Source organism: Amblyomma mixtum, chromosome 4 (genome assembly GCF_055824585.1).
Source record: "Amblyomma mixtum isolate Tamu chromosome 4, ASM5582458v1, whole genome shotgun sequence".
In the NCBI taxonomy this organism is placed as follows: Eukaryota; Metazoa; Arthropoda; class Arachnida; order Ixodida; family Ixodidae; genus Amblyomma; species Amblyomma mixtum.
In genome coordinates this window covers 142,506,052-142,532,010 of record NC_143015.1, presented here as the reverse complement: position 1 = coordinate 142,532,010, position 25,959 = coordinate 142,506,052, and the positions used below count along the sequence as shown (strand labels likewise).

The window sequence follows — 25,959 nt, the reverse complement described above, 5'->3', positions numbered from 1 at the left end:
ATTTTTTTATATAATGTAAGATCTCACTACAACAATCAATATATCTTTAGTGCTGGTCAAATGTTTAGGGGAAACCCCCAAGGTGGATTAGATTTGTAATAAGGGAGTACTCCCTTATTACAATAAGGGAGTACTCCCTTATTACTCTCTTATCTTTACTGCTGCGCCACCTATCCAATGAAGCTACTTTTAACTTCCTCTTTAAGTCATCGAAGGCCTTAGATGGATTCTGCCTGCCTGATCCCTCCCTCATCGGCATGTTCTATTTCGGAAGCGTCTGGCGCCAAGAGCATGCACTAACGCTGTAGCCTCCAACATTCACGCAGAAGACTTCAAATTTTCAGCTGTTCTAACAGTAACCACGCAGAGAAGATTCGACATCAAAAATTCCAGTATAGTTTCATTCACGTCAGGCTGCCGCCTGGCGCATTTGCATGCACGCTTGTACCACTCCTCTGCCAATATCCGAACCGCCATTGTGTTCCGGTAGGACTCCCGAGAAGCGATTCTTCCCCAGAAACGTGGGGGCCGGGAGGTGGTGGCGCTGCAGTCGTCGTCACTCCACTCTCGTCTGCGGCATGGCCGTGACGAGCTTCCGTACGACGCGAAGCAGCGGCACGCTCTTCTTGGGGCAGACGTCCTCGAAGTCGTCCCGCTCCACGTCGTAGGCGGCGACGCAGTAGCGGGGAAACTCGTGAGACAGCCGCCACAGCTGTCGGAAAGAAAAGGATGACGTAACTCTCACTTCTCGATGAATCCTTCGACCGCGCCGTTAAGAAATCTTCAACGTGCACTGACATCGCGCAGCACACGAGCGCTATTTGCTAACAAAACGCGGCCGCCGCGGCCACTGCTCAAGCCTAGTCCGGAGATTCCGCTGAGGAGCGCTCGACCACTGAGCCACCCCCAGACAAGTATTGCGCGTCTGTGTCCGTGTGACCAGGGCCGGCCTCCGAAGTTTAGAAGACGGTGTCAGCAGTAGCAGACGCTACACACCGCGGTCGAGTGTGTAACTCATCTCACAACCAGTTTTTCGCTGTGCGGCCTTTCCAAATATTAGCGGAAGACTAACGCTGATCTGTTTGCGCCGCTGCCGGTTCAAATCCTGCACGGCAATGAAGATTGTTTTTATTCTGCATACCATTGGAGAGGAAAGTCTACAGCATCTGTATCTTACCGGTACTCACCTATGGGGCAGAAACGTGGAAGCTAACAAAGACGGGGTAAGTTTAAGCTAAAGACAACGCAGCGAGCTGTGGAAATAAAAATGATAGGTGTAACGTTAAGAGATCGGGGGCGGGCGGAGTCGGTGAGGAAACAAACTCCGATTAATGACATCCTACTCAAAATTAAGAGGAAGAAGTGGGCTTGGGCAGGGCATGTAATGCGAAGGCAAGATAACCGCTGGCCCTTAAGGGTAACGGAGTGGATTCCAAGAGAAGACAAGCGTAGCAGGGAAGGCAAGCGCAGCAAGCGCAGCTAGGTGGGCGGATGGGATCAAGGAGTTTGCGGGGATAGGGTGGCCGCGGCTGCAAAGGAGAGGGTTATTTGGAGAGAAAAGGAAGAGGCCTGTGCCCTGCAGTGGGCGCAGTCAGGCTGATGATGACGACCATTTGGACGGGCGGTTTCGGGAGAAATTAAATAACCTAGCCCTCATATTCGGTTTCATGTTTACACGATGTTCGCCTTAGTTTACCTAGAATAGAAGCTAAAAGCTTGTGCTTAAAAATGTCGCGGCTGTAAAGTGGCGTTTTGCATGTGGTGCGATGAGCTCAGAGCGCCTGGCGTTCTTTACGGTCTGAACGCTGTGCTAAACGCCATCTGTTAGAGCTTGGAAATTTTTGCTCGTAGACTGAAAGCTGTTCGAATCAGTACTATAAAAATGAACAAACAAAACTTAGGGTCGGTCAACCCCGGCGTTGCAGCTCATCTTTGCTTCTCGCTTTTCAAGCTCTCAGATGTGAATTGTGTAGCACGAGTAGTGCACTGACGCCTTTGCCAACTTTAGTTCTCCCCACGCACATCGTCTGAAGTTGATTTTGAACATGCCCACGCAATAACCTATTCCATTGCAAGGAAGTCCAGCAAGTTACTTGGCCCCGTGCGTACCTTGTGGGTGATGGTCTTCTTGTTGTCGTACGCGTAATAGACGGTGCGATTCTCCCGGAACCGCGAAAGGGCTTTCCAGTCCACGCCCTTTTCCATGGACGTCTGCTGGCAAGGCTGCGAGAGAGAACGTTTTGCTTTAAATTAACACGAGGCAGGTTTAGGTTCCAAGCAAATGTTTGACATCACTTCCTAACATCATCCTGAGATTGAAATGAACCCAATGGTCCTCTATGCGCTAGTTAAGACGCATATATTCGGCGTCTTACTTTTGACCGAGTGCGAAGTTCAAGACGGGGGTCGACCCCTTATAAAAATGGCAAACAGCCTATAGACTTTTATACACTCTATTGCCTTCCTATAGGTATTTTCTTTTGTCTATTGATAGTTTATAGATTGTCTATAGCATTTGTATTGCCTATAGACTGTTCTCCCCGCCGCGGTGGCTCAGTGGCTATGGCGCTCGGCTGGTGACCCGAAAGACGCGGGTTCGATCCCGGCCGCGGCGGTTGAATTTCGATGGAGGCGAAATTCTAGAGGCCCCGTGTACTGTGTGATGTCAGTGCATGTTAAGGAACCCCAGGTGGTCGAAATTTCCGGAGCCGTCCACTACGGCGTCCCTCATAGCCTCAGTCGCTTTGGGACGTTAGACCCCATAAACCAAACCTATAGATTGTTCTCCATGATTTGTCAAAGCAGAGTCCGTAGACTTTATAGACAGATACCTATGGACAGTCATAGACTGTCTAAAAAAATTTTTCTAAGGGTCGAGGCCTCTGAATCCCAATCATGACCGCAGCGATGATGGCGGCTACTCCTATACATGTGCAGGCAACCAGCTTGAACAAGAGACCCGATGTTTTGGGCTTCATTACCTCATTACGCATTCTTCAAGCACTCAAAGGCGGGAAGAAACGCATTGCGAATATATGACACCTTTTTATTTTTCCCCATATTTTGTACCTATTTAAGAACCAATGTCCATAGGACTCTTGGAATGAGCAGTCATCCCGGCAAGGTTTTCAACTTTGCTATTAAGTAAAGTTTATTTTTCTGTCTCTCTGTCACCGTTCGCGGCTTGCTGATTCTCGGCTGGCAGGCGACGTGAATTTGACGCTGTATCCCCATTAAGGCATTCGATACACGCTTGAAGTCTTCTTGTATTCTTATTTCGTGCAGTGTGCCGCATTGAATGGAAGATAATTGTGAAAACGGTTTTAAGCTAATGAAGACAAAATAATAATGACCGGTGGGGAACAGAGAAAAAAGAAGTATGCATGCAACCCAGCCTTGGTGCAAATGAACACGAACTGCGACAGTAAGCATTGTAGACGTTCCTCAAGCGGCAGTGAATGTCGTTTCAGCTCAACTCAGTCTCACAAATTACCTGGCCATTTTTTACCCGACAGCTTTTGATCGCGTTCCCATCACAGGCTCCTATCCAAATTGACAGACTCCGTCCAAACGTTATTTCATGGATAAAACAGTTCCTCTGCAATAGAAAACAATTCACCTCTGTCAACGGCATTAACTCGTCTTCTGTCCCCGTAACATCTGGAGTCCCTCAGGGCAGTGTACTTGGTCCTCTGCTTTTTTAAATTTTTATTAACGATCTACCCAGGTGTGTATCGTCTCAAATTAGGTTATTCGCGGATAGTTGTATTATATATCCTAATATTACTAATGAAAACGACCGCCATTCCCTTCAAACTGATCTTGACGCTGTAACGGCTTGGTGTTCCTCCTGGCTAATGTCTCTAAATGCATCTAAAACAAAGTTAATTTCGTTTACTAACTGTTCCACTCGAATTCCTACAGCCTACTTCCTCAATAACGATAGCGTAGAACTTACAACTTAGAAGTACCTTGGAGTTCACTTTCAGTCTGACCTAACTTGGCATTACCATATTAACACAGTCTTAGCATCAGCGAATCGCGCACTCGGCCTTCTTAGGCGTAATCCCAAACACGCGCCTTCACACTTAAAAAAAACTTGCTCACATCACGCTACTCCGCCCGAAAGTTGAGTACGATTCTGCGATAGGGGACCCTCAACAAGCATACATCATAAACAACATTGAATCCCTGCAGAACTGTCCTGTTCGCTTCATCTTTTACGATTATTCACGCCTCCTCGCCATGACCAGGATAACAAAATAAAACGCATAACATGCCGTTCATCGCTTTACGTGAAATCATTCATTCCTTGCACTATAATAGACTGGAATAACCTGCCATCACACATAGGTACTGAGGTTAACTTACAATCGTTTCAGCATTCGTTAAAGCAAACCATGTACTAACAGATTGCATTTTTGTTGTATTATGTGCATTTACTGAGCATTTTATTCTGCATTGTTTGTTGTGTTATTTGTATACATTACTAGCTTTACTTCATACTTCTCTATTGCAAGTATTTTGTTTCAAGTGCCTGTGCCGTATTTTCATGCTTTTATCGCCACCCCCCCCCCCCCCCTTATGTAATACCCTCGCAGGAGGGCCCTCAGGGGTATTGTAAATAAATAAATAAATGTCAGGTAGAAGTAGTAGGGCAGTTCTGTGCACTCATCGCGAAACAGTTTCATCCGATCCAACTAAGTAGTAATAGTAGTGGTTTATTAAAATAATAATTAAAAAGAAGGAAAAGATTTCTGCTAGCCCCGTCAAATGCCATCGCTACGGGAAGTACCTGAGCTGGGTCAGCGGAAATAAAGGGAAAGCAGGCAGACTAGAGAAATGAAATGAAAGAGATGAGGGCACAGGCAGAAAGGATAGGGGGGAGAAAGGTACTGTATACAAGTATTCTATTTACACCGTTAACATATGTACAGGTCGAGCGCGTGTGATGTCCATAATGAAAGAGGAAGGAGAGCACATGTGCACAGCACAATGCACACTAAAGTCTGCACTGTGTTATCAGTTCGGCGCCCCACTCCAACTGTATACAGCTGGAGTGGGGCGTCCAGCTGATAAGCGTCCAAGGTTGCACACGCGGAACGTTCGGTCACTACTCGTCACTACCTGGCAGAGAACGAACGGGATTTCAAAGCTAAGACATGCACAATGCAAAAACAAACTGTTATACGGCCCTCGGTGAATCTTTTGAATGCGTTAGCAGCCAAACATTCGTTATTTTGGAGGTTGACACACTAAATTTTGTTATATCCGAGGTCAACACTACAAACGTTACATCCGACGTCCAGAGACGAAAGTTCGTTATATCCAATGTGGCATACTTAGGTTCGCTATATCGAAGGTAGTATACTAATTTCGTATGGGTACTACACGAAGTTCATTTGTAGCCCGGTTGGTAGGTTGTGACCTGCTCACCGTGACAGGTGAGGCACCTGCCACTGGCTACTGACAGACGGCAGTCGCCATCTCAGCTTGCACAGACCGTTCTAATGCTAACGCATAAATAAAAACAAAGAACCATCGCCATACCTCCTTAAGGCCGGTGTACGAGTAACCGAGCATAGAGTTCTTCACGGAACCCTTCTGAGCCTTGATGACAGCCATGGAGAGAGTAAAGCACACGTTGTCGGCGTGCAAGTGGCGCCTCCACGGGTGCACCTGCCACAGCCGGTGGCGCTGCGAAGAGACAGAAGACAATGGAGCTCTCTTTTGTTAACACTTCAAAACCTCAAAGGCACTTCAAATAGGTCGCACAGTATGCGTAAATACTTGGTGATAGTAGCTACGTCCCTGATTTCACAGATGTGCTGAAAAATTTGGGTAAAACGCCGGTGTTACGGTTTGTCATCAAGTCCGGAAAAAAACCCGGCGTTGTGGTCTGTCACAAAATTCGCTGGTTGGGCGGGACAGCTATGATCTGTTCACATCACGTGACATGCCATCTGCTACACCTGCCACCTCCCCCCGCTGTCCACCTTCATCATCGTTAGCCGTAAACAGAAGCATCATCACAGAATGAACGAATGAATAGAACCTTTATTACGGAAAAAACCCGGCGTCGTGGTCTGTCAAAAAATTCGCTGATTGGTCGAGACAATTAGGACGTCATCAGGTCATATGACGTGCCACCTGCTATGCCTGCCACCTGCCCTCGCCAATTTTCTTCTTTATGGTTTACATGACGACTAGGAAGTAAATGCTGACTTCTGTCTAAAAATTCGTTGTCAGGTGCTAAAATGACCGAGCGAAACCAAATTTGAGGGGTTTAGGGTTTATGGGGTTTAACGTCCCAAAGCGACTCAGGCTATGAGAGACGCCGTAGTGAAGGGCTCCGGATATTTCGACCACCTGGGGTTCTTTAACGTGCACTGACATCGCACAGTACACGGGCCTCTAGAATTCCTCCTCCAAAGAAATTCTAGCCGCAAACCAAATATACTGTAGTATCAAACCAAATATGACACTACAGTATTTCACATAAAAACGGCCAATTAGCATCGCGTTAATATATCTTCTGGGTTTAGTTGCTGCTTATTGCTGCTATTGCTACAGTTTGGTGCGGCATTATTTCTATCCGCATTCACCGAACTCTGACCAGAGGTGCTGATGCGCTAGCCGAATATAGGACTTACTTTTGCATATCGTTTTTCTAAAATTACTGAATAAATGATTACGAAAATCTGACTCTCAGTTTGATTATGACTAGTCTTTTTTTTTTTACTCTGTGGCACACAGCACTTTGTCTCGCGGCCTGCAAATGAACTCTGCTGTAAGGAGCCCTCCGCTCACCATGTACACGTCTCTGGTGTGGGAGCCGGCGAAGGGCTGGTAGGGGTTTGGGAAGCGCCTGGTCTGCAGCCCCGGTATCTGCACCACTTGGGTCTGCAGGACCAGGAACTGGGGCAGCCTGCGCTCACGTATACAGCGATTCTGATTCACCACCATCATCAGCAGAAGCAGCCTGACTACGCCCACTGCAAGGCAAAGGCACGTTTTGTGACGTGCACTGACAACGCACAGCTCACGGTCGTTTCTGCACTTTCCCTCCGTGAAGATACGCCCGACGCGGCCGGGACCAGCTCGTGACTTTAAGATCTATCACATACTCTCACATCGACTTTAAAACTAAGCCAAGAGTGCTGCGCGCTCGCAGGACGTCCAAATACAAGGTCACAACTGCAAAGCACAGCTTTACGGTTCTGCGATGATGTAATAAGCCCAATTACAGCACCTGCGCACAGCCCAGCCCTCTCTTGTTCCTATACAAAGTTGAAGCTCTAAACATCGGGGCAGAATGAGCCACTTGCCTGGTCAGCCGCTCGAAGAGACCCCTGGTGAGATCCACCGTCCTCTCCACTTTTATAATGAGGCTTGCGTTGTTCTTCATCTGCTGCACGAAGGCCTGCGACGCATGCGTTGGAGGTCAGAAGCAAAACATGGTCCTAAGCGACAAGAGTGCACGAGCAAATGATGCTACAATCTGCATATTTTTGAAGCAACGACACTCGAAACTATCACGTCATAAGCGCCAATGAAAACAACTGCTAGGTGGAAAGGACGAAAGTACGAAAGTTGTAACAGTCCGCTTGTTTTCGGCTGGCTCAGTCAGGACACCCACTGCACTCAAATGTGAGCTGCTTCCGCCTGCCCCACATTGCGGTGCCCGTTCCCGGCGCACCTGGCAGAAGCGGATGAACTTGGTGCCCTCCAGGTGGCTCCCCATGACCAGCTCGACGCCGCGCAGCTTGAAGTAGCGCAGGTGGACGACCAGGGCGTGCAGGACGTCTCCCTCGTTCCAGGAGGAGGCCTTCCAACGGAACGACAGGAACCGCTCGTGGTTCTTGGTCAGGCCGCTGAACACGCGGTAGCCCTCGCGGTCTGCGCAGCCAGGCAGGCAACAGTCAACGTTTGCGTCACTTGGTGTGTCACGAAAGGAGAAACGTACTCTAGACGCTACTGAGGTAAGCAACCTCCCCGTCGGAATGTTTGTCTGAGTTGGGCTATAGTACAACGCAGCCGTTAATTCATTGATTTTATTTCGTTCTTAACGTTAATATTGAGAATAAGATGTACACCGTAGGCATATTTTTAGATTTTAGGAAAGCTTTTGACTCGATTAAACATGATATATTATATAATAAACTTTGTAACTATGGCATTCGTGGAATCGCGCTTGACTTAATTAAAAGTTACTTACATAACCGTTACCAGTTTGTAAAAATCAATAGCTTCACATCAACGTCTAAACTGATACAGTATGGTGTCCCGCAGGGATCTATCTTAGGTCCCCTTTTATTTCTTCTCTATATTAATGACATTGTATGTATTCCTCGAACTCCTGATATTATCTTATACGCTGATGACGCAAATATTTTTTTTCAAGGAACCGACTTAACCAGCATATTAACAGAAGCAAATGCATGGCTTGAACAATTGTCTGTCTGGTTATATCATAATCAGCTAGTCCTGAACACAGAAAAAACAAGCTACATGATATTTCGACCCAAAAATAAGGCAGCAGATTGCTATCTAAAGCTAGAATTTCAGAAAAAAGTGATAACGCAAGTAAGCAAGCAGAAATTTCTAGGCGTGATCTTTCACGAAAACCTTAACTGGACACCACACATCGATAGCATCTGCACCAATATATCGAAAACCTTAGGTATCCTAAACAAATTCAGGTACATATTACCCACGTGGTTCAAGCGACAGTTGTACTATGCAATGATCTACTCACGACTACACTGCTGCGTATTGGTATGGGGCACGACTTCAAAGGGCAATCTTGAACGGCTTCATATCATGCAGAAGAAAGCGATTCGATTTATTGAAAACTTATCAGCACGTGAACATACTCAAGGTTTTTTCTATGAAAACAAGATTCTTACATTTACTAACGTATTTCGCCAAGTACTAGCACTCAGAATATACAACGAAATCAAACGTGATCAACCAGGCTTTTTCGCAACATATGAACGCGCTCACTGTGGCTACGAGTTGAGAAATGTATTGTTTACCTCAAACCTGACCAGAACATCTTATGGGAAGCAGTCGGTTAACTTTCAAATCCCTGCACTTTTAAACATGTTTCAGGAAATTGTTCAAATAGTCTCTAACTCCAACTCAGTAAATAGTTTTAAGAGACAAGTTAAAACTTTTTTACTAGATAAAACATAACTACGCTGTTTTGATGTATGCTGTTTTAATTTGTTTGATTTGTTTTTTCTTGTTTTTTTTTATGTACGGTATTCTATTGTATCTTGAGTTGTGCATTTGCACAACTCAACTTTGCACAACTGCCTGCTCAGTGATTGATGTTTCTAATAATGGCGTCTTGTACAGCATCTTTCTGATTGTTTTGTAACTGCAAAGTTTTGCTGCCTCCTTATTCTTTCTTGTTCTTGGCGCGACCGGCCACTTGTATATATCCTGATGCAATATTCCGGAGACGAGGCCTCGTCAGGCGTGCATTAAACGCCTTTTGCCTCGTCTACCTTGGCAGTGCTTTATGCCAATGTGTGTTATTCGGTCTTGTATTGTAATCAGTTCTGTCAAAATAAAATGATCAAACAACAACAAACGTCCGGAAAAAGCAACCCATCCTGGAGATAGTGGGGTCATGGTAGTATTTACGACAATGACGGACAATACAAGTGCTGACAACCGACAGAATGGTTATTTTAAGACGTCTCTATAAAAAAAGATATTGAAAGATACGAGCAGATATCTGTGCCTCTTTAGCAAGTCCGCACTTTGATACCCAAGTCGGCGAACATGTTTCTTGAGAGATCAATCTTAAGCCCTCACAGGCTTTCACTAATCACTAGAGGGACTTCAGTCCCCTATGTCCAAATAGTAGCGAGGTTGCTACACAAAATCACATTATGTGGGGATGTCGGTCAAAGCCCCTCCCCCCCCCCCCCCCCAGAAAAAAAAAATAAATAAAAGCTTGTGCCAGTCCCGGCGCCTACTACAATACAAAGCGGCACAGCAAAACGTGGTATGGGCCATGGAGGTCGTCTTGGAAACTGGACTACCTAGTAGACCAGTATAGACTTAGCAGAGAAGACAACCTCTATCCTGTTAAATAAAAGTTGTGTATCTATCTATGAGCCTCGACTTATCGGCATGTAGCTGCCAATGGCAGAAGTGACAAAAATAAACAAAGAAAAGAGTCCGAACAGAGAGAACAGCCCCTAGCTTCCTTTCAGAAGAGAGATAAGTAAAAGGTCTTTGTTGCTCAATTGCATCGTCTTCAAACTACTTAGCGACTTAGAGTACTCGTGGACTGCAGATTGTGAAGTAGGCGAGTCCCTGTACCTTGGATGTTCACGTATGGCTTTCCACTGGTCTGGCTGCGCTCGATGGCCATCGGTCCGGTGTAGATGACGTGTGTACAGTAGGTGTCCAGTGCCTCCCCCAGCTTCTCGGCTCCGAGCCCGTTGGTGGCGCACAGCAGCACGTTGGGCGTCACCTTGATCGGGGAGTCGTCTGAGATCGCAGCGACAAAGGAAAGAGGGTGGGAAGATCACGCGTTAACATTTCAGCATCTTAGTGTATGTCGTAGTGTACGCGATACCTATAACATGAATACAAGACAGGACGAAGGCATAGCAAAGGTCGGCGATTGAGATGCGGCGCACTGGAGGACAACAGAAGTTTCTACTACGGGATTTCTTTGCAGATGCTTTACACCCATTCAGCTAGTTCCTATCGGTTCTATACTGCCAGCTTACATGCACTAATTTAGCGTTTCAATGCTCTCTTGTATTGTATGCTCAGAGAAGCTTGTTCATTCACGGTTATATATGCATTTTTTTTCTGTTCACTTTCCCTCCCTGTAATGACCCTCAAATGAGGGTTGACAGTATTCATAAATAAAATAAAGATGTTCTTTAAAAAACTAGCAGGGGTTTAGCGCTTGTTAAGCCTAGTGATATGAGCGAAAGCTCTATTAAGCATGGTTACGCATGGTTTGCGCCTCATTCATGGCAAGACTGAGCGACCGAGTGCCAGCGAAGCAGCTGTTACAGCCCCGCTAGTCGCGTGGTACAGCAGCGGCAAGGCTCCGAGCAAGGGCAGCTGCGGCGGCGCCTCTCCACAGCGACGCACATGGTATGACGTCACCTTCCACACCTCCGCTCCGCCGGCTCAAGGTCAAACGCGCACAAAACTTGACATTGGGAGTTGAGCGAAGAAAGTATTCATTTGGTAAGGATCGATAACGCGGGAAACAGTTTATATAGGTGGCTAGGGTGACATCCCGTTTCGTCCTATTTAAAACTTTAAAAACTATCACACCCTTTATGAAAGCAAGTAAAAAGCTGCACAATTACATCAGTAACTTGATGAAGAGTGGCTGCAGTTGCAGTAGCCAGAGCTCTCAGGTGCTCGTCAACTGAAATGGCCATCGTGGAGGATTGCTGGTCGCCTCGTGAAAGTGTGCATCTCATCAATAAATAAATCTTTTTATAGGTTCCTCTGCTCGCAACCTCCTCTTAGTATCATTCAGTTGCTCTTTCTTTTTTCAAGTTTAAATTGTTCCACGGCCCCTACCACATTGAGGTTGTAAACATGCTTCGAATTGGATTGCGAAATCCTTGCAGTTGAGCGTTTCTGTGCGGATAATCGCCACTTAACAAATTGCTTGCAAATTTTTTTCTGATAAAAGGTCAGCATTCTTTACATTAGGCATGCTGCGACTGGGCTTTCGCAGCATGGGCGGGGGCAAAAGAATGGGCATTTCGAATAAAGGTGCATTGGGTACGAGTTAAAGTGCACCAGGGCCTGAGTACAGTACAGTTATATGAAAAGTGGAATGTTAGAGACCAACAGATAACAAAACATGACATTTGCCGTCCAAACTAGACATGCTGGCATTTGGTCCTGCATGCACTTGCGGCGTATCCGAAATTCAGACAAAATCACTTACAGTAGGTCACCCATTTGTTTACTGGCCACGGCGACTTTACAGATGTGACTGCAAGATGAAAAAATTCGGTTTAAAAAGTGGCCGCTCTTGGAACAAGAGCGATAAAAGCTGGGTTACGCGACGAATTCCAGCAATTTTTCTTGATAGCAAAACAAGTTGTCAGTGGGTTGCGTTCTCACACTGTGTTAACCTCCGCTATCTTAAAGGGGAGCTGAAACGGTTTTTTGAGAATTCGAGGTTATTCAAGAGTTCGAATCTATCAAGCTTCTAGATAAAGCATGAAAAGTATTTTTGCACTAGCACTTAAAATGGTGTCATAATCATCGATTAAAACCGCGACGATGTTTAGGCTTCTCACTACGTTGGAGGAGTGCGGGGAAACTCCGCAGTGACGTCATTGTTGCCGAAATTTCAGATGTCCGCTGCTTACGTCTGCATGCTGCTGTGCGTCGTCAGATGGCGCCAAACAATGCATTGTGAGCTTCACCTTCGATGGCGTCGGTTTTTTTCCATAGAATAACAGTTTCTTCGCCGGAAACGTAGTGCCATCATACGTGACGTCATTATCGGGGCCTCTGCCCGTCGCTGTTCACTTCAGAGAAGCCTGAACGCCGACGACGACTTTATTCGCCGCTTATGCCACCATTTTAAATGCTAGAGCAAAACGATTTCGCAAGCTTTACGTGCACGTTTCGACCATTCGGCAACCTTAAACTCATCGAATTCTAAAACCGCTTCAGTAGCCCTTTAATGACATGTTTAGTTTAGGTGCTAATGCTATGGCTGAAATTAAGACGAAAAAATGAACGCATGCGTAATAGTCGGAATATATTACTGGCGCTGATACCAGCGGGTGGGAAACGTTTATAAAGCACAGTATGAGAGAATTAGAAAATTTTCTGGGCTAAAGCTACTGCGACTGGCTCAATGAACGAACTAAGGTCAATAGGAGGTGCCTTTGTTCACAGTTCACTCCCGACTGTTAATGCTGAGAAGGTCGGCATGAATCTTAGTTGTGTTGTGTCCCCTTATTGCTTTTGTGTGTGTGCGCCCCCTCCTAACGACCACTCGCATTCCCCTCCTAACGACAGTTCGCATCCTCCTCCTAACGACCACTCAATCCTCCTCCTAACGACCGCTTGCCCCTCGTCGCACGCTGTCACCAGATGCCCCCCCACGGTGCGCCCCCGCACCCTCCTCCTGTTCTGGGAAGCCACTCCCTCCCGTGGACGCTTCTCAGCTCCGTCCTTTCTTCGGGCGGCCAGTTCGGCTGCTGCCTCGGTCGACGCTGGTCGCACCCTCATCGGCTTTAAATAAACGAAGTCTTAAAGTACCGTGTGCGTCTTCGCTGCATTCAACACAGCGGCCGGACACGACAGTGGCGACGAGAAAGTGGATTCGACCCGCGCTACGCAACGCTATTGACAAGCCATGGCTACGCGAGGGTTTCCCAATCAGATACCGGAATTCAACGGCTCATCGTGGTCATCGTGGGTTGGACGCCTTCAGTTCTACTTTGAAGCTAACAACATCACAGACCCAGCCTTGAAGAGGGCCAACCTGCTGACGCTGTGCGGGGAGCAGACCTACGATACTGTCTGCGCCCTTATTCAGCCAAGCACACCAGCGGCAGTGTCTTACGACGACATCGTAAAAGCGCTGCAAAAGCACTACGACCCAAGGCCATCCGAGGTCTACAGCCGGGCTCGCTTCCAACGACGAGATCAACTGGGAGGAGAAACTGTGAGCGCCTACGTAGCCGCGCTCAAGAAGCTTGCTGCCGACTGCAATTTTGGAACGCTGTCGACAACAGCTACCGGGCAGGAGGGAGACGCAGCTTCTTCTGCTAACACCACCATGCTTCCCTTGGACGTGATGTTACGCGACAGATTTGTGTGCGGACTGAGTGACGAGTCACTGCAGCAGCGCCTGTTCGCTGAGAAGGACCTCACATTCAGCAAAGCTTACGACATCGCCGTTCGAGCGGAGAGCGCCGGTCACCAGCAGAGAGGGATTCGCCGGAACACCGAGCCGGTACACCAGACAAGCAACCAGGTGCGCAAGCCTTCTGTTGTTGTAAAATCGGTCAAAAAGGCACAACGCTGCTGGCGGTGTGACGACCAACACAACCCCCAGGGATGTCGATTCCAGTCAGCCACGTGTAATTTTTGCCACAAGCGAGGGCATATCGAAAGAGCATGCATTACGAAACGGAGACTTGCCAAGATAAAGTCACTTTCCCAGCCTAATCACAGCGTCAACGCCTCAGAGAATACGCCGCTATCTGATCTCCATGGAACAACATCAGCAACACCATCTGTGTTGTACGACCTGAACACCATGAATCTCGGCACGCGACCGAAGATTTTTACAGAAGTAAGCGTACATCACCAGCTGATTAAGTTCGAGGTGGACTCCGGCGCAGCCTGTACTCTGATCAGTGAGGACACGTTCCGAACTTCATGGCCATCTGACGCACCAGCCCTGCAACAAGACGACACGCACCTGCGAACGTGGTCAGGACAGAATCTGCCACTATTGGGCTCTGCCAACGTGCAGGTTAACTACAACGGCCAGACCCATACGCTACCTCTGCTTGTTGTGAAGGGCACAGGATCAAGCCTTCTAGGGAGAAATTGGTTTTCTCCACTAGGCGTGATGATATGCGGCATACACCAGACGCCGAGCCAGAACATGGTTGAGCAACTGCAAGAGAAATACGAAAGAGTATTCTCGGAAGAGATTCCAGGAAACGAAGGGCCCCCGGTCACACTGGAGTTGTTGGACAACGCGCAACCCAAATTTCTGAAGGCCAGGCCGGTGCCGTTTGCTCTCCGAGATTCAGTTGAAAAAGAGTTGGACAAACTGGAGCAGCAAGGTGTCATCGAGCCGACGCAGCATTCCATCAAACTCTCAGCGTACGACTACGCTCTGGTCTACCGCAATGGGAGTAAACATCAAAACGCCGATGCGCTAAGCCGTCTGCCACTAGACGCAACTGTTGACGAACCATTTCCACCAGGAGACGTTCTGATGTTCGAAGCACTGCCAGAACCTCCGCTTACAGCAGGCACAGTTGCAGCATCTACGCAGAAGTGCGCAGCTCTCCGGCTAGTTTACACAGCTGTTCAACAAGGCAACGTGCATAAACTCAAAGGGGACAACTTCGACGCTTACCGCAGGCGAGCTACAGAGTTGAGCACCCATCGCGGCTGCATCATATTTGGGTCCCGAGTTGTGATGCCGAGAGAACTACGCGCACAAGCTATGTCTCTCATCCACGCCGGACATCGGGGCATCGTTGCAATGAAAAAGTGTGCCAGAAGCTACATGTGGTGGCCTGGCATTGACAACGACATCGAAACAGTGGTGCGAGAATGCAAGCCTTGCCAGAGCAGCCGGAGCGCCCCGCCGAAAGCTCCTGTCCCAGAATGGGAAAAGCCAGACACACCATGGCACACACTGCACATTGATTTTGCAGGACCAATTGAGGGCTGCACTTTCCTTGTGGTCGTAGATGCCTACACAAAGTGGCTTGAGATAAGGCAAATGGGACAGACGACTTCGGCAGCAGTCATTGACAACCTCCGATCACTATTTGCAACGTTCGGCCTGCCGCGCAAGGTAGTGTCGGACAACGGAACACCGTTTGTGTCTGCGGAGATCCTCAAGTTTTATCGCGACAACGGGATCTCATCAGTTACATCGGCCCCCTACCACCCAGCGACAAACGGACAAGCCGAGCGCTACGTAGCCGAGCTAAAACGCGCCCTTGAAAGAGATCAGACAGGCTCGCTGCAGCGCCGCCTTGCGCGCTTTCTCTTCAAGCAGCACACGACGGTTCAGAGCACAACAGGCGAGACCCCCTCGAAAATGATGTTCGAGCGTGAAATGCGAACCCAGCTCACAGCCATCCTCCCCGAGCCAAAGGCAGAGACGTTCCGGGAAGAAAAAGCAATTCCGCGCTGCGGCACGCTTAATGAGGGGCAGCGCGTCCTCGCCCGACAGTTTCTGAAAAAGCCACGCTGGGAGGAAGCTACAATTGTCAGACGCATAGGCCTGCGCTCTTGGCTCGTCAACATACATGGCACAGTAGCACGCCGACATCTCAACCAGCTGCGTAGATTTACGACGCCGTCTGAGAGCTGTCCGCCAGCGGAGAGAACACGTGCACCATCTTCCCACATAGCCTGGCACCTTTTCCCGGAAGAAGAGACTTCGCCCAGGACAGACCTAGGAGACACAGCGAACAACAGCCAGCCTACAAGTGTTTCTCCCCCGAGCGCACAAAGCCAGCGCGCCTCCACGCGTGAGCGCCGACCCCCTGCACGATACCAGGCAACTTTCTAAGGGGGAAGGAAGTGTTGTGTCCCCTTATTGCTTTTGTGTGTGTGCGCGCCCTCCTAACGACCACTCGCATTCCCCTCCTAACGACAGTTCGCATCCTCCTCCTAACGACCACTCAATCCTCCTCCTAACGACCGCTTGCCCCTCGTCGCACGCTGTCACCAGATGCCCCCCCACGGTGCGCCCCCGCACCCTCCTCCTGTTCTGGGAAGCCACTCCCTCCCGTGGACGCTTCTCAGCTCCGTCCTTTCTTCGGGCGGCCAGTTCGGCTGCTGCCTCGGTCGACGCTGGTCGCACCCTCATCGGCTTTAAATAAACGAAGTCTTAAAGTACCGTGTGCGTCTTCGCTGCATTCAACACAGCGACCGGACACGACAGTTGACTTCCTGCGTCTTAAAGAAACTAAATCCAGCGCGTCAGCTCGGGCAGTTAAAAAACTGTACTGCGCCATCAGGCATTTAAAGAAAAAACTTATAAGGTTTTTATTTCGTTATTTATGCGGTCACAGTGTTGTCGATGGTGGTTACCTGTCATCACTTTCTTCTCCATTTCTCTGTGAGCTGGAAAGTCAGAACAAATTGCATTTATTTCAGTTTTGTTTGCACACACACAAGCCCGAACAACGAGGCACAATCCCCGACAGATAATCTCTTTATAGTTAGGACGGGATGTCTTCCATTTAGCTAGATACTATCTTTCCAACGCTGCCTGCCTATGAGAACTGTTCCAGTAGAGGTTCATAAAAAGAAGTAATCATTCGTTAAGGATTGATAACGCGAGAAACGACTTACATGAGCGTCTATGGTGACATCCCGTTTCGTCCTATTTAAAATTCTGCAAACTCTGCAAGTGCCTCCATCAAAGCAAGTAAAAAGCAACGTAATTCAGTCAGTTATGTGGCGTACCACACACCTACAAATGAGGCTCCGCAGACGGACACGGAACGAATGCAGATACAGAGTACAGATAGTAAATACAGTTTATTTAGACCTGCGCCTTATTTAGACCTGTGTCACAGGCAAGAGCCCTACTCCAGAGGGAGGAATAGCGTGGCTTCCATAAAGTTGCACGTCAGATACCAACGTCCTGTATATTCACTTAACTTCAATAAATCCAGCTCCTACTCCGATGGTGGAGAAAAAAAAATGCACATCAGTACCTGTGTCTGGGTGGTTATAAATGAACCAACACCTACTATTGAAAGAAAAAGTTGCGAAGGGCAGAACTGCCTCGCTCAGAAATGTTTAGATAACCACAAGGTATTATAAAGTGAATCCTTCATTTTTAGTCCAACCAGTTATCGTCGCCTTAGGCTGAAACAATGAAACCTTGGCTAGTTGTCCAAGTTAATTTCTTTTTCAGTAACAAAGACTGCCTCTCTGGTAAGCAAAAATTGCAGAATTGCAATTAAGTCTGCTCAAAAGCAGAAATGCGAGAGCCTTTCGGTGTCCTCTTTTTCTCCCTCCATTTTTGTTTTTATTTTTTATTTTTGTTTTTGATTTTTACATTTATTGGTTTCTTTTTTTTCATCTCATTGCGGCGACACGCATTGGAGCAATGTGAAAGCAATACTTTCACATACTATATCGACGCCGTGGCTATTCTGACGCCTGTGCTTTATAGACGCTATTGCGACGTCTAAGAGTTTTTAACGAATTACTCCACATCAACCAAATTTCGAAGTTAGCGAGATTTTTTTCACCCACTACCTAACGCAAACAAACTTGTTTTATATATATACTTATAGAACGACATGAACATGCGGGCAAAATTTTTCGGGCACTATTTGATGACGTGTACAGGTGCCGTCAAAAGTAAATGAAAGGCGACTTTGTCGAAAAAAATTAATTTCTTTAAATCTAAAGCATAATGGTCCATATTTGTTGGTGCACAGTGCAATTCGAAAAATCACAATTACGCTGAACATATGTATTCAAGGATGCATGAATTGGGGGGGGGGGGGGGGGGGGCAATGATTAATTTTTTTCTTTAATATTGCCTTCCATTTACTTTTGACGGCACCTGTACATAGCCATATAATGGTTTGTGGTTTGTGGGGGCTTAACGTCCCAGAGCGACTCAGGCTATGAGAGACGCCGTAGTGAAGGGCTCCGGAAATTTCGACCACCTGGGGTTCTTTAACGTGCACTGACATCGCACAGCACACGGGCCTCTAGAATTTCGCCTTCATCGAAATTCGACTGCCGCGGCCGGGATCGAACCCGCGTCTTTCGGGTCAGCAGCCGAACGCCGTAACCACTAAGCCACCGCGGCGGCTCATAGCCATACAATGCTCTCGCATTAAAAAGCGTTCTGGCGCAGCTGTGACGTGCTTACTGGCTGGAGCTCCTGGAGCTCTCGAAGAGGCCGGCTGGGCGAAGCGTAGCGGCGGAGCTGGAATAAGCACAAAATATTTTGCTTAGTATTAGGGCAGGTCTGGTATTATCAGGTTCAAGTGACTTGGATTGCTGTCGGAGATTTTTTCAAACAATAATATAAAGCTGGACTCAAGCTAGCAACTGCTTACTAGGACGCAGTGGCTTACTGGGACTCCTTACCATGACGTAAGGGAGTTAACAAGCGAATAAGAATCAGCATTCATGATTAAACTGCGCGAAAAAAACACGGACAGAGACAGAAAACACGTACACACATAGACGCTCTATGTGTGTACGTGTTTTCTGTCTCTGTCCGTGTTTTTTTCGCGCAGTTTAATCATGAACGACAAGCACCTACTAGCCCGCCAGAAAACCCTTCTTGAAGAAGCAGCAGCTCTTAGAAGTTCCCAAGCTGTTACTTGTGGCTAGGAGCAGTCACGCAGAAACGGGAATAATTTCTGCAGTGCGCTAGGCGCGATATTAGTAAGAACGAGTACGACGGCCCTCTTGACTATGCATTCGGCTCTAGAAGTTTATGGAACGTAGAAGAAGCCGAAATATTTGGCACAAACAATTCAATAAACATACGACTCTGTACAACAACATAATACAAGAAGCGCTGTTCATGCGTCTTGAAGATCAGCCGGTTAATCCACTTTAGCAGCCATCATGCCTGGACAAGATTCAGGCTCCCCGTCCTAATATCTTTCCCACTTCACGACCTCCTCCCCATCACCGGGCCTTCCTGCTCGGAGTGAAGACCCTATTTAAACCCCGCCAATGATGAACGCTTTGCCCAGAAAAAGACAAGTCCTTTTGTCGAAACCTTGGCAAGCATCCTAAGGCTTCCCCACATATACCTCTTGTGCACTTTGTGTTTTCGAGAAACCCATCAAGCGGCCTTGCCTCTACAATGAACTAGAATTAGGGTTGCTATTTATGTGGATACTTACAAGATGACATCGGCGAACCTGTAATCAAATGATTACAAATAGAGTGCCCGGAGAAAAAAAAAATGGCTTTACAAGACACCCAGAGACCTAGTAGTTGGCGGAAAAAATTCAGGGGGCACTTGACTGTCTAAAGTACTGCAAGGCGAAAGCCTTTCCTGGCGCACTGTTTGGCATTGACTGCGAGACTGTTTGTGCTGTACTAGTGCTTTATTTGACTACACACTTTGACTACACATTACAACTACACACTCTGACTGCTGACTTTGACTGCTTCTTTAGCACGACTCTCTCTCTGCTTCGATGAGTTCGGTTGTATCCATGGCTCTGTTCGCAGTAATGAGGTATGTAATGTGGACACCCACGGACGCCTTACACCCCCTGTCGGAGCAGACAACTATTTTATTAGTTGTCGTGTGCTCCAAAAGGGGGCGTCAGGCATCCGTGGGTGACCTCATTACTGCGAATCCGCGCACTCTGACGTCATAACCACTTCGACCAACCGAAAAGCGTGACACCTCTGCTGACAACCTTCTGTCGACAACGATGAGGCATTAAAGGCTTTCGCCTTAAAAGGTGTGAGGTGAGCAGCTCGAAATATGAGGTCGTGGTGGTTATTATAGTCTTACTGTGCGCAGAGACTCCGAGCTTCCCGGCAGAGAATTTTTTGTTTGCACTTTGCCACATAGACGCTTTCATTTTGGTCGCAGATATCTAGCCCGGTACTTAGAGGAATGATTATTTTACATTGTATTTCAAGCACAAAAACTGCCAATAGCGGTAAAGTCCTGACAAGCACTAACTGAACGTAGCTGAGGAACAATCTTACGCGCAATGTCCCCGCGAGGGGCGTTAACGTGTCTCTAGAAGCAGTGGCGATGCGCCGACGTACCGGCATTCATGAAGAATGCAGTGAGCGCGATGCTCAGGAGAAGGAAGCTGGCCAGAGCCGCAGAGGTCATCCACCGCGGCCGGGACTCGGCACCCATAGAGGCATCCTTCTCGTTGTCGGGCCTACGAAGAGAGTCGGTTTGGTTGGTTTAGTGGAGTTTAACGTCCCAAAGCGCCTCAAGCCATGAGGGACGCCGTAGTGAAGGGCTCCGGAAATTTCGACCACCTGGGGTTCTTTAAGGTGCACTCACATCGCACAGTACACGGGCCTCTAGAATTTCGCCTCCATCGAAATTCGACCCCTGCGGCTGGGATCGAACCCGCGTCTTTCGGGTCAGCAGTCGAGCACCATAACCACTGAGACACCGCGGCGGTTGTCGGCGATTTAGTGTCCGCAAAGCGTGTCGGCAGCGATTTCTCCGTTCGTGTGAACCGTTCGTGTGTCGAAAAAAGAATGATTGTATGTGATATAGAATGAAGTGAGGATGATGCACGTCAAAATTTGGTCAATGTGGAGTAATTAGTTAAATAACTACAGCCAAAAATATCAATTAGACGTCAAAATAGTACCGGATGTCGATATAGTTCGAGGACGTGAAAACAGAACTAGACCTCAAGATTGCGGGGAAAACGCAACCATGTGGCGGAAAATGATAAAATGTCGTTGTACGCCAAATTTGATTGATCTGGAGTAATTAATTAATTAGAGGCGGAAAGACCATTCGGATGTCAAACTAGCCCTGGTAGTGCAAATAGTGCGAGGACGTGAAAATAGCGGTAGACGTGAAAATCGGAAGAAGTAAAAAGAGAGGCAAACAGTCTTAAGTGAAGCAGAGAGGTGACGAGTGTGAAGGAATGATCAGTGCTTACGCATTCTCCCAATGCGGGTCAGCGCAGTGATCTCTAACGTTTTATTGCAAAAGCACTACTTGACTAGCAAAGCTGACAAATCCGAGGTATGTGTGAAGCCTCAACCTTTGATGGGGTGACGGCGGCGGAGGCCTTGCGCAGCTGCTCTGCAAACGCGTGGAACCGGCACCCCTCCCCCCCCCCCCCTCCTCCCTGCGCGCGGCTGTTGATAGCGGCTGACGATAAGCGGCTGCGGTCAGATAACCCTGTCGATGTCTACTATTAAAGGCGAAACTTAAGCGTCCTGGAAGTTTTTAGTGCGAAAGTACTACTTCACTAGCAAAACTGAAAAACCCGAGGTATGTGCGAAGCCTCAACCTTTGACCTTTCGCCTTAGCCTTTGACTTTGAACTTTGACCTTGACCTTGAATGTGGTTTGTCTTTGAGGTGGTGTTGCCTCAAGTGCTTTCGCATGTCCTACTCGGTTTAACTAGGTTAAAACCCTACCATTTCTCCTGCTCCCGTAGTAAACTGGAGTACACTATAACTTGAATAGTTCGAGTGCGACAGCAGCCTGCAAAGGCCACGTATGTGAAGGGGTTCGCCCTACTAGCTAGCACCTGTGTAGGGAGGCGAGTGGTGGGAAACCGAAGTAAACTTTCGCATGATCGGCACAGTCCGCTCATTTCCTTCGGTTTCTTCTTTTATCATACTTTTACGAGCTTCTACACCGCAGCATTCCCATCCCTCGTAATTGTTTGCGACCCAGCGTATCCGCGTGCGCGTGTCTGGGAGCGTGTGTCTTACACCTTGGCGACCACTTACCTCATGTCAGGCAGTCAGTCAGCACGTACAGGTACGCAAAGCGGGAGATTCCACTTCTTGACGAAGCTGCCGAAATAAAATGTCACTATTAGTACTCTTAGCTAATTTTCACTTACAAGTCTCCCCGTTGTATTAAGTTTTGTAGAAACTGGGTGAACAGTTTCGTTATTCTCGAGAAATTATGTTGATATTGCGAAATTTTCTGTGGGTGACCATCGTCGTGATGGAACTGCATGGTCGACGCGATCAAATCGTACAGCTAAATTTGCGTATGTATTCTGTATCTTTCAGTTTCGACGAATAAAATAACTGACGTTTCCATTCGTGGCACTTTACCTTAGTCCAGAAATTTGCATAGAGACGTATAACCGGTTTTATGGTAGCTTCTTCCCTTTAAACACCTCTCGGTGTTCTTGAGAAACCAAAGCCAACGACAGCTAATCACAATCCATGAAGCTCGTTGGCAGTGCTGAACTTCCATTACTTTTCAGGACATATGGAGTGAGATTTTAGAAATTCCATGAAAAAAAAAGAACAGATGCACAAGATTCAAAAAGCAGATGATGCGAAAGTTGTAACTCAGGGTTCAGCTGCAATTGTCCTACTGCACGTGCCTGTCATACAGCCGAGCGCCTAGACACATTCTGTTTTTGTTTTTTGCTACACGAGACCATTAGGCTTAGCACGAGACTACTGTATCGGCAGCCGGAAAAATAGCCCGAAGGGAACTGTGCCGGCAGTTTCACCCAATTCGCTAATTCCAGTCAGATCACGGCCCACCGCCAGTGAAACGACACTGCCCAAGTTCTCTTTTTTTCAGCTGTCTTGCCGGCAAAGTACCCTGCTCAATAAACTTCCGGCCGCCGGCAGTTAAACCTGGTGAAAGAATGCAGCGCGAAAAGACAAGGACAAACGAAGAAGTGGACAGGACTCAGCGCCAGTCCTGTCCACTTCTTCGTTTGTCCTCGTCTTTTCGCGCTGCATTCTTTAATCATGATCACTGACCAACAAGTCCAAACAGCCACTTAACAAACCTGCCCCGAAGAATCTCAGAATGCTACCTAAAGGCGACACAACCCCAGGGGAAACAAATATTGTCTGGGTTGTGCAGGTCACGTGACTGCAGAGAGCCAATAAGACGATACTACCGGCATTTTGTTTTTCGGGCGATTCTGCTGGCTACCGGCAATATAGCCACTACTTTAGGGTTAAGATAGGCGAATGCCGCAGCATTGTGAACGCTGCTTTATCAATAAGTGAAGGAAATGGGCAAGGAAGTGGAAGTGCCCACAGTTAAACACACACATTCCATGTGCCACTAATACGCTCAGGACAGAGCGGGTGCCGCGTATTTAGGCTATCGCTATTCACTACTCGGTCGCGCCGTGTGACGACCGTACATGTGCCTAGTGACCGCTTTTCGCGGTTCTTTGAAGTGCCGCAGAAGCAATGGCGCTGCGTTTCTGTATGTTACACGTAACATGGGGCGGCAGGCGAACCTATAGAGGACAGAATGATAACTCACAGGGGCTGGTATAGATTTGTCAGGTCCAGCTGGGGTGACAGGCACGAAGAGATAGCGCGAACGATTGCTTTCTCTTCTTCTTTTCCTCCGGTAGCGCAACGCTGATGGCAATGATAGCGACTTTGCGCACAACGCTGTGCGCACAGTTGGCCTTGAGTGAATGAAGGTAGAGAGCTCGGCATCCTTGTCGAAGCACTTTATGCGAGCGGGCACACTGTATGAATAAAAAAAAACTAAGCGGAGGACAATAAATCTAATCGCATACAAACATCATTCTCTCTAGAAACCTCTTCAGTAAAGAAGTCTGTTTCTTTTACTGCAAACTAACAGCGCGAGTTAGACTTTTATTCGCCAAGTGTTCATAGGTTTACAAATGACAGTTTAGATGTGGGACACGAAGTCACAAGAGGAATGTTGACCAGTTTCGAGAAGAAGAGAGAGTAGTTTATTTAGATGACCGCAGAGTGCTCGGTGTCCTCCTCGAAGCACTCTGGCTGATTAGCCTTTATATACCACCCGTTTTTTGGCCGATACCGCCGTGCGGGTAGGTGCAATTCGTTGTTTGCATCAGCACAACTACTCATGATGGATCTCCATCTGGCCAGCTACACTCCACTATAGGGAAAGGAAGAGAAGGGAGGGGGTTATAGTGAGTGACGACGTGGACCGAATAGAGTTGCAAGTATGTACAAGCCCATAAGGAGCGTCATCATCATCATCAGCCGGGCTACGCCCACTGCAGGACAACGGCCGCTGCCATATTTATCCAACTCACTCGTTCCTGCGCCAGCTGCAGCCACCTTATCTCTGCAAACTTCTTAGTCGCTCATCCATCCATCTGACTTTCTGTCGCCACTTGCTACGACAATCGGTTATCTTGTATTCGCATTACAGGCTCTGCACAAGCCCATTTCTTCTTGATTTCGACGAGGATGTCAATAACGCGCGTTTGTTCCCCGTTCCTGTTTCTTAACGTTACACCTATCATTTTTCTTTCCATAGCTCGCTGCGGTGTTCTCAATTTAAGTTGAAGCCTATTCATTAGCCTCCACGTGTCTAACCTAATCAAAACTGCGACTCCAGACCATTGTTCCGCACGAATCGAAGGAGCTATCGCGCTGACTGGAGAGCTTTTCAAGTCTCCGGTCAAGCGCCCAGTATAAATTTCTCCGACATTGGCCTTGCTATCGAAGTCCATTAAAGAACCCGCCGCGGTGGCTCAGTGGTTAAGGCGCTCGTATACCGAGCCGGAGTACCCGGGTCCGAACCCGACCGCGGCGGCTGCGTTTCGAAGGAGGCGAAACGCGAAAGGCGCCCGTGTGCTGTGCGATGTCAGTGCACGTTAAAGATCCACAGGTGGTCGAAATTATGGTGATGATGATGATGATGTCCTCAGACTTAATGGCACATACCCACGGCGGGTGATTGGCCAGGGTGCATAGCGGACACAAACGCACTCATGTACAAGGAATGCATCCGCTACGGCAATTCTTTCTCTCTTTCTTCATTCACTCCCACCTTCCTCCCTTCCCTTACGGTGCGGTTCAGGTGTGCACCGACATATGTGAGACAGATACTGCGCCATTTTTCTTTCCTCAAAAACCAGTTTAAGCTGTAAGCGCTACAAAGAAAACTGCAAGGGGAGTAACATTGTTTAATCGCATTTATATTGTGACAGTCACAACTGAATGAGCCAATTTCACTGTGAGGCACACCTAGATGGTGGTGGTAAAACTTTATTGGATGCACCAGGGTGGGTTTTAGAGTAGAGTGGAGGGTTTCACCGCTCCCTTGCGTGGGTGGTAGTCTTTATTCCGGGACACCATTGGCGGTAGCCGCTGCCCGCGCTCTTTGAACCAGAGCCCTCAGGGACTACAGGTCCATGCAGTCGGATGGGGTCGCCTACCAGGCCTCTCTCGTTGCCCTGTTTATATGTATGGATGGACCACATAAGGGCTTGTAATATAGATACGGAGACAGTAACGGCCACTCGTTTCAGTGGTCTGATGCACCCTCAAGAACATAAGCGATGCATTACGGGTGCCCCCGTAGCAGCCTTATCGACCGTATTCGCGACTCGATCCTAAATGTTCATGATGGAAATACGTGGTGCAAATAAACGAGGCACGAAGAAAAAGAAGACACAGGACCCGCGCTGTTCTCACAACTGGTTTATTGGGGAAAAACGCGTTTCCTGAAATACAGCGACACAACAACCGAAGTAAAAAAAAAAGGTAATCA

The 25,959-nt window shown here is 47.8% G+C and overlaps 1 protein-coding gene across 1 annotated transcript; it reads right to left on the bottom strand.

Annotated features, from left to right (window-relative positions):
* Positions 1 to 556: 556 nt before the first annotated feature.
* LOC149348537 (uncharacterized) lies at positions 557 to 22,198 on the bottom strand. The gene is made up of 10 exons (XM_089541787.1): positions 22,194 to 22,198; positions 20,521 to 20,642; positions 18,638 to 18,694; positions 10,342 to 10,512; positions 7,700 to 7,899; positions 7,329 to 7,423; positions 6,811 to 6,928; positions 5,551 to 5,697; positions 2,110 to 2,223; positions 557 to 712 (listed from the first exon to the last, which is right to left on the bottom strand). The coding sequence occupies exons 1-10, from the start codon at positions 22,196 to 22,198 to the stop codon at positions 557 to 559; spliced, it is 1,185 nt and encodes a 394-aa protein (XP_089397913.1).
* Positions 22,199 to 25,959: the final 3,761 nt, after the last annotated feature.

What these genes read in the sequence shown, in the direction of transcription:
- LOC149348537 (XM_089541787.1), bottom strand. An exon ending in AGTTCATCCGCTTCTGCCAG is followed by an intron (nt 7,424 to 7,699) that starts GTGCGCCGGGAA and finishes CATGCGTCGCAG; the next exon opens with GCCTTCGTGCAGCAGATGAA. An exon ending in ACACCAGAGACGTGTACATG is followed by an intron (nt 5,698 to 6,810) that starts GTGAGCGGAGGG and finishes GTCTCTTCGCAG; the next exon opens with CGCCACCGGCTGTGGCAGGT.